The sequence below is a fragment of the Pyrus communis genome, chromosome 6 (assembly GCF_963583255.1).
Source record: "Pyrus communis chromosome 6, drPyrComm1.1, whole genome shotgun sequence".
Classification (NCBI taxonomy): domain Eukaryota; kingdom Viridiplantae; phylum Streptophyta; class Magnoliopsida; order Rosales; family Rosaceae; genus Pyrus; species Pyrus communis.
The window spans coordinates 4083370-4092532 of record NC_084808.1 but is presented as its reverse complement, the minus strand read 5'-3'; the positions used below and the strand labels follow the sequence as shown (position 1 = coordinate 4092532).

General features: G+C 40.5%; 1 protein-coding gene across 2 annotated transcripts; it reads right to left on the bottom strand.

The window, feature by feature from the left end:
• Window positions 1-3791: 3791 nt before the first annotated feature.
• LOC137737421 (uncharacterized) lies at window positions 3792-6702 on the bottom strand. 2 transcript variants are annotated; one of them, XM_068476883.1, is made up of 2 exons: window positions 6461-6702; window positions 3792-5901 (listed from the first exon to the last, which is right to left on the bottom strand). In XM_068476883.1, exon 2 carries the CDS (start codon window positions 5889-5891, stop codon window positions 3924-3926), a length of 1968 nt encoding a protein of 655 aa, XP_068332984.1. In that variant the 5' UTR covers window positions 5892-5901; window positions 6461-6702; the 3' UTR covers window positions 3792-3923. The 2 variants fall into 2 exon arrangements, with proteins under 2 accessions (XP_068332984.1, XP_068332983.1); XM_068476882.1 differs by having other exon boundaries at window positions 3792-5928; window positions 6461-6701.
• Between the last annotated feature and the right edge of the window lie 2461 nt (window positions 6703-9163).

Here is a 9163-nt window from a genome sequence, read left to right as displayed (position 1 = left end):
CAGCAAAATTCGAGCATTAGACACAAAACCAAGAATGCTCACATCACGCGTGTGATGAACACAATACTGCCCAACTTATGCTCTGATACCAAACTGACACACCTTGAACCAAAAAGTCCACTTAGACCCTGAATCGAGTTGTGCTGGCCGATACCTGAAAGGTGACGAAGTCATAAAATGTGATAGCGTGTAGAAAAATGTGAATAATATGAACCTAAAAATTTTAAATACCAGAGTGCGTTGTGAGCGGGAGCGAACCCATTTCACACACGACGTCAAAGCATAAGTAAGGTACATAAGTGTTGGTAAGAATCATACCCTCAGGAGTATCCATCAATACTAAGATTCGCCATAGATCCTTGTCGATGCAAACTCAACAGCTAAAACCTGGAAGGCAGCAAACAGAGAGTGTGAGTGAGCAATAAAACCAAGCTTCCCAAAGTTATTACCTCTCTAAAAGTAATGCCCCTCAATGTAAAACCCATATCGTTTTCCATTAGACAATACAACATATATACATATATCTAAACCATACTAAAAAATGGCCAAAACCATGGTTTGCCATGTCCATCAACTCCACCATGCATTAATAAGTAGGCCCAATGAACTTAATCAATACAAAATGATATATCAGTCAGAGTCATCTAATGTGACCTGTACAACTGTACCCATATCTCATCAATCAATGCTAGCACATAAGTCGGAGTCACCTCTTGTGACCTGTACGACTTATCTATATCTCATCAATCATGGCTAGCATATAGTCGGAGTCACCTATAGTGACATGTACGACTTATCCATATCTCATCAATCATGGCCTTATTCATATCTCATCACATATCTCATCAATCATGGCTAGCATATAAGTCAGAGTCATCTATAGTGACCTGTACGACTTATCCATATCTCATCACATATCTCATCAATCATGCTATCCAATAGCTCAATAAGTATACCTACACACGAGTTGGAACCACCTAAAGTGGTATGTACGACAAGACTGGGTGTAAATAAATACGCTCAAGTGCTACGATCACATGAAGACTATGCGAATAATCATGGGTCACCTAGGAGTCGGAACTACCTAAAGTGGTCTGTACGACAGGACTGTGCACCTACCTTGGATCCAAGGTGAGCGTAAGGTGCGGGAGGTGAACATCACATGAAGGACTGTATCCTGGCCACAGGCGAGAGCACTAACACCAGGGTGGAGGTTTATGAGCTATAATATATCTCAACACAATCATACTCACTACCATCACTATCATCAACATGTACTCACCTGAAGCTTACCTGGGCATTCACGGCGTCATTTAGCACTTTAAAGCATTCACAATAGTTAGGTTTAGGTAATATCCATATGAATATGCCATGATGCAATCTAAACCCAAACATTTCATGATATTCCCAAAATATATAATACGGCGTAACATGTACAATCAATAACACCTACTCCCAAACTATTTACTTTTGAGAGTAATCATCAGTGATAAGCCCAATTAGACACTAGTTAAATTAACTATCATTACTTACCCTTCCTTACTTCAATTTCTTGATTCTTCACGCATTGATTTATGATCAACATTTAATCACCAAATCATAAAGATAAATCTCACACTTCCCACCATGTCCCTCACATTGCTCAATTCACTAAACAAGGCTATTGTCTCGATTATTTAATCTCATTTATTATATGGTTGCATCTAACGTCTTGTTAAACTGCCTACGTACCCTAAACAGGGATCAAGCCATTCGTAGTTCGCAATGATTAATTGTAGGTAACAAGCATAGATCACTTTAGAAGTGCTTGTGGAACTATCAATTATATGCCTATGAAAGAAAAAGACCCACTCACCTGGAGTCCACGCTATGATTATCTTGCACGTACATCAAGACATCACGATCTATCGTCGCCTACCACAAAGTCCAAAAGTGGACGGAAGGGGGTCAATTTTGCCCACAAAGCCGGCAGGTGCCTAAAACTTCCCGACGTCGATTTGTCCTCTACGGTGGTCCAACGGGGTCAAGGTTGGTTGGGATTTTCTCCTGGGATGATGGGCTACAAAGTCCAAGTGGTGGCATCGGCCATTGCTTTGCCGATTTGCCGAGAATTTGAAAAAGGTGGTCGGAGTACTATTGATTTTCGTCGACTTTCGTGGCCTCAAACTGCCACATACGTGGTTAATCAAGGTGGTTCATGGGTGGGTTTTGTAGAGGGGAATGAGAACTTCAAGATGGTGGTGGTGGCGTCGAAAATCTCCACCGAAGTTGGCCGGAATTGGCCTTGGAAAATGGGAGCTCGCGGTGGGTGTGGGTCGACGGGAAGGCTACTCCCCCTTTTTTTTTTTTTTTTTTTTTTCTTTTTTTCTTTTTTTTCCTTCTTCTTTTCTGATCTCTCATTGGTCCTCCATCCCTCTTAATTTGATTGGTCCCTTTTTCTCTTTACTTAAGGCTGATTAGTTAGTCTTCTCACAAGGTGGTAGTTCAAATAATTTAACTACCTTTAAATAACCTACTTCAAACGTCCGTAATTATACCGTTATAATTCAGACTTGCAAATGGCTTTCGCCTATGCGTTCGTAGTGGCAAGTACTACGAGGATATGCTTAAAGAATAAGTCATACGTCACTCTAACCGATGATCAACGGAAGTCAAAGTCCTTGCCTCTAGGGCATTTTCATAAATTCACACTTCTAAAATTAATAAAAAAGTAAAATTTGGGACAGGTTGTCACATCAACACACACTTTAAATACAACCAAAAAAGGCCTAAAACTAAAGGAGAAAAGAAAAAAGGCCCAACAATAGAGAGGCCCAAAAACTACACAACTTCCGCCAGAAGCTTCCACTGCCATCTCCACCCTCTAAAACAGGTCCAACGGCCGATTCCCTTCCTCCTTCCAGTAACACCTCCACAGATGCCACCTCCAACCACAAGTTGCTACAAGAGCACAGCCATAAACAAGGTATAATCGGCAGCTAAGTGAGCGAAGCCGACTATCAGAATGAAGTTCATGGATACCCATAAACGACTGTCGAAACCGACAGATTACAAGGAGAAAGTGGTGGTGGTTGTACCACCCAAGCTAGAGCAACCGTCGGAACTCTACACACAATCTCATAAAGAAACATGGCTGACAATCGAATCGAAGAGAGGTAGGGAAGAGGTATACCTTCAAGAGTAGAGGAACAAGGGAGACCAGAGAGAAAAAATTGAGAATAGGTAACTGTAGAAGCAAGGAGAGAAGAAGTAAAAGAAAAAAAGAAAAGGCACGACAGCTGACCCCAGCCGAAGCTGGGGCCGATGCCACCGGAAAAACCCTAGATTGAAAGGCTTACAAGTAGTGAGAAATACTCTCAGGGAAGAGAGAACTCTCACCAAAGAGAGAAGATACCCGGAACGGAGTGTGTATGGTATCTTAACATGCTGACCAAATTGATTGAATTAAAACAAAAATTATATGAATTTCCAAATTTTGTTTTGTAATTTTTGGCTCCGGAAATTCAAATTTTAAAATTATGATCCGATCTGATTCGAAATTTTTTTGGATGATCTTGTTTCCCCAAAAATCACCCCAGGGCTTTTTGTGTTTAACTCAAACTTCAAACCTCAGCTTTTTATAATCTCATCTGGTCTAGTGTATCAGTACCATTATATTCAAGTTGGACATTTCTTTCTTCAACATATCTTGATTATAGCTGGCAAACGAGGCTGCAGGGTATTTATCGCTCTCTGCCAAAATGCATAAAAATTATCAAAAGGAAAGTATCAAGCAAAGGACTCAGGGATGCTTTTCTACTGAAAGGTTATCCATCAACAAGGAACACTGTCGCATCAACACCAACATCAAATCACGCACAAATTTTTTGCTTTTTTTTTTTTTTTTTTTTTAAATTTTATTCATTGAAATACTTTCCTCTCGCCTACAGAGAAGAAGAAACAAACTGTCTGGGTAAACTAAAAAGATCCTCTCCTTCAAATGGCGAAGTCCACTCTCGGGAGACCGCGGCTGATGCTTCAACATTAGCAGCTCCATCCTGCAGTCCCACAAAGGAAATGCCATTCATGTTAGAGGAAGCCACTCTCATTCCAGGCTGAGCACCCAAACCAGTAGGCTTTGAATCATAAAAGTTGGGATTGCTCTTCATGGTAGTAGGCAGTCCTGTCCACAACCCGTTGGGCCTTGGTGCAGACAGACCTCTATCCAAACTCCAGTCAATGTTGGTGTAATCTATTTGTCCAGATGAGCCTCCACCAGCGTTCCAGTCTGCCGGAGAATCTGCCCCTGATGAACAAACTGAACCTAACCCTGAGAAAAGTCCGAGGGAGGAAGCAGCACCAAGTGTTGGAGATGCACCTGCCCTACTCCATAGATTATTACCTCGGCTTGCTCCAGGGGATTCAGCTGTGCTGCTTCCAGGAACAAACTGCTGCAGCTGCTGTTGTTGATACTGAAACTGGTGATACATCTGATTTGAACTCAAATTACTAGGGCTGAGGCTTCTATTGCTAGGCATGTGGGGAATAAAACCATTGGACCTCATCATTTCGACACTAGTAGAAGGATACCAACTGGCAGCAGATCCAGGAGGCGATGAGCTCATACTAGTGGCAGGGACCTGCTTTATATTGACAGATTGAGGGCGCTGCATCATAATAACCGGTTCCCTTACTGTTAAAGGCGGAAGGTTCTTCATCTCACCCCCTAAAGCTACATAACGAGTTTCCATCTTAGCTGGTGGAGTTGATACCTGCAAAGGTGATGCCAAAGAATAGGAAACTGAAGGATTTGATCCTGAATTTGTCCACCTTCTCTCAGCCGGAACTGGTGTCGGTTGGGGTTTCATCCACTCCAACTTTGGCTGTCCTCTCTTCAGAGGCTGCATAGTTTTACTTGCAGATTCTAAAGACCCTCCAACTGCAGCTGCTTGTTTTGTGTAATTAAAGTCTTTGTCGTCTCTTCTTTGTTGGATAGTTGGAGGAGGACTAGGTTTTGTTTGTGGCCTCAAGTTCTGGCTAACAGCAATGGGAAGCTTGCCATTAGTAACTGTTGGAGGATCACCAATTTCTTCAGGCTTAGGTGATACAGAGGGTGGGTCTTGCTTTGACGCTCTTAAGCTTTCAGCAGCCTTCTGAAGGTCACCCTCACAGGATACAATAGCTCTTTCAACCTCTTGCTTTGAGCACTTGAACCGTGTTTCCAAATCAGCAATCCGGGAAAGTTCTTCTGATATGTCAATTTTCAAATTACCCCCACCAAAGTTTTGATCCCTTGGCTTATCTGTATCTTCACCACCTTCAAAAAGCCAAGCTACTGATTCCTCTACTCTGCCTTCATTCAGTATGAGAGCCATGGTTGCCCGTTCTTGTGAAAATCCCATTGCCACAAGCTGTTGAGCAAGTGCCTCAAGCTTTCTTGACATGATATAACCACTGCATCGTTCATGCAACTCCTGAGCTCGCCGCTCTTTCTGTCGCTGATGCTTCCTCTCATTCTTCTGACGGATTTTCTCTCGCTTGTCATTGTCAGCTCCTGGGACTGCTTCCTGCTTGGCAGGAGGATTAGATGTCTTGTCTTTATGGTCTTCCGACTCACCTGACCAGCTACCATTATTGGAAACAGAATCATACTCCACTCCTGTAGCAACAGAGCCCCCAGAATGGTCATCTGTTTCATCTATGTTGCGGAAACGACTATTACTGTGAAGAGGCGACACAGAAGGTGTTGGTGATAATTCAAGGGTATGGAAGGTTCCTAAAAGTGGATTGTATGCACTAGCTGGGACCCCACTACTTGCATTAGCAGGGCCCGTTGAAGGCTTTAAAGGTGTCTGCGTTTCTTTGATAGCCTTCTTGTCCTTAGACTTAGATCTGGACGATGCTGGAGACATCTCCTTGAAACTGGAAAGCAAGCAAACACAACAATTCCTGCAGCGTTTAAGATATAGGATGCATGTATTCAGTACAAAACCAAATTATATCTCCCAACATGTTGTTTCTAACAAAAATTATTCTGCGAAAGCAGCATTTCGATACCAAACCAAATTAAACCGTCATGCATATAATCAGAGAACTGCAGAATATAGAGGTCCAGTTACACAATTCCCTAAACATTCAGGAAAAATTCCAACCAAACCCACATTTGCTTGGCGCAATTCAAGAACATTAAAAAAATTAATAAATTGGCTAAAAAACCGAATCAAACCCAATGTCAATTTAAATTGGCAAAGCACGAATCACAATTCAAACGGTTCAAAACGTAAACAAAATCCAACCCAAAACACTCAACTAAGTCAAATTCCGATTTCTCGAACCAAACAATTACAAACCCAAATCAGAAAACGCCCCGAGCAATTCAATCACAGCAACAATTGAAACAAAAAGAACTGAAATTCGTAAAAGAGGAATTCAATCACAACAACAAACGGAGAGTGGCGAGAAATGATTTGGGGGAGCGTACCTCTGTGTGTTGGGTGATCGTCCTCGATCTCAAGAGGCGGTGGAATTTGGGTTTCTGGGTTGGAATACAACAATCTGACGCAATTGTGTTCAATGATTAAGGCGAATCAGAGGCCCAGCGGGGGAGAGACGCAGCAGTTTGGGCGATGAGTTAGGGGCTTAGGGTTCGGATTTTTATTTTTTTTTATTTTTTATTTTTTTCGAGTTTCTGGTTTCTGGTTTTTGGGCCAATAGAAATAGTTAGGGTTACAAGGATTGGGGAATGATTTAGTGTTGGGCGGCACAGCCACAACACCGGTTTCGTTGAAGTTTTTTTATTTTATATTTATTTTCCATTTTATATAAATATAACAAACTATCTGGTATTTTTATTTATTTTTGTTACAACAGAAACAGACTATTTAGTATTTTACCCAAACAACTTTTTTCTGCAGACTTTTATCAAATCCTATTATCTAGCTGGATTTTTCCCAAAATAAGCAAAACTAAAATTGTCACATCCACACCTAGGGGACCACTTCCCAGGCCCACTCCACACCGTAGCACAATATTGTCCGTTTTGAGTCCAGACCACACCTTCACGGTTTTGTTTTTAAGAACTTACACAAGAACTTCCGATGGGTCACCCATCCTGGGAATGCTCTCGTGCGTTACTCGCTTAACTTCGGAGTTCCTACGGAACCCGAAGCCAATGAGCTCTCAAAATGCCTCGTGCTAGGTAGAGATGAGAATATACATATAAGGATCACTCCCCTAGGCGATGTGGGATGTCACAAAAATCACAATTATTCTCTATCTATTAAAAAAAATTGTTTTTTTGTAGTTAATATTATTTATGAGTGTGATTTTATAAATTTAGAAGTAGGATTCCAACAGAATTTGGGAGTCCAAGCCCTTTATGACTTGTGTTATTTGTAGGGCAAATAAAGCTCATATGATTAATATAAATAAAGCCATGAGTCCACAAAAGAAAAGCTAGCAATTATAGACGAGCCTAGCTCCCTTTTTCTCTATTTTCTCTCTCTACATTTTCTTTCCACATGTTGAGTGTCTCTAATGAGAGGTTCATTCTAGAACAATGTGTAAACACGAATTTTCCTGTAACAAATGCAAGAACCCTTGTACAAAATAAAATTTTGTACTAATGAAAGTTTAGGTTACAACCTCTGATTGCAAAATTTGATCATCTAATTCGATCTCCGGGATGCAAAGTGTATGTGTAAGGTTGTTGATCCGAGGGTCGTAGTGATCACTTGATCTCGAATCCACAAGTGCCGCAAAAATTTGGCTTGTGCCAATGGAGGAACCAGCATGTGTAGTGGTACTTGATGGTGATGCGAGATTTATACGCACACAAATTAAACCCTATTTGTGACAATTGTAGTAATGATGTAAGTAGGGATCGTTCTAACCGGGGATTAACTAGGGGTGCTAATATAATATAAATTGACTTAAAAACACAAAAAACTAAACTTAAAGACTCTTAACAAGACTACTATGACTCAAAACAGATTTGAAACACTCAAACTGCCTAAAACAATCAAATTGACTCAAACAGAAACTAGAACTTGATTTGGACGAATTTGAAAGTGTTTATGACTCCAAATGCTTAAAGACACAAAATAAAACAGATTTGAATGACTAAGACTCAACAAAATATGGGGGGATTGTGTTTGGACGAACTTAAATTAAATGGACAAATTGTAAAGAAAACAGATTGTAAGATAAATTGTGATAGAATTGAATGGATGGGAAGCTAGCTAAGGGGTTCATCTCCACACATGTTATACTTGCATATAAAACGTTTTCCAATTGCTTTTCAATAAACCATGATTCTCAACGCCCCAGATTAACCGTGAATTGCACTAATTAACCCTCAGATTTTCCTAACGTTATTGAATTGGATGATTGCATACGACAACCCAAAACATTCCCCACAAGTCCCCTACATGATTGCATGATAGAGATACAAGCAAGAATCATTAAGTTCTATGAAAACCATAAGCATTGACGAAGCACTTGTTACTATGATTGCATGAAACTTATGCCAAGAATTTACTTAACGCGATTGAGATCATCAACCTTTACTACTTGTGAATATAAGTTCATAACTATTAGGTGAAACTCACTTATATTCTAGCGTCATATTCATGCATGATAATTAAGCGTGCACTCTCAATAAACATACATAAATAAGTGTAATTCACATAGATAAGTAAATTGAATTCACAACTTATGAAACGCAATTAGAAGTAATCAAATCATATCGCAAGCATAAACATGTATTTCGAATCCCCCCTAGCCAAGGGGGGTTTAGTTCCTCATACGTACAAGACAAAGAGAATTGAAATTAAACATTGAAATCAAAGGAAAAGAAACACCTAAACATTCCAACAACTCAAACTTGAATTGTATGAACGTTTAGGCCCTCTTCTCTTCCTCTTTGTTGCGGCACAAGGTCTAAGGATAGTGTTTTGGAGGGTATTTGTATGTGGAATGGAGTGGGGAGTTGTGGAAATGGAAGGGAAGATGCTGGAATTGGAAGTGGGGTGCACGGCAAAGGGGAGATTTTGATAGAATTTCTGTGGTGAATTGTGTATGAATGGAATGAATGTTTTGTGGCTGCAATGGATGCTTATTTATAGGTAAATGAATGATTAAAAGAGGGAATATGACAGCTAGGAGAGAATGTGGCTGCCATCAT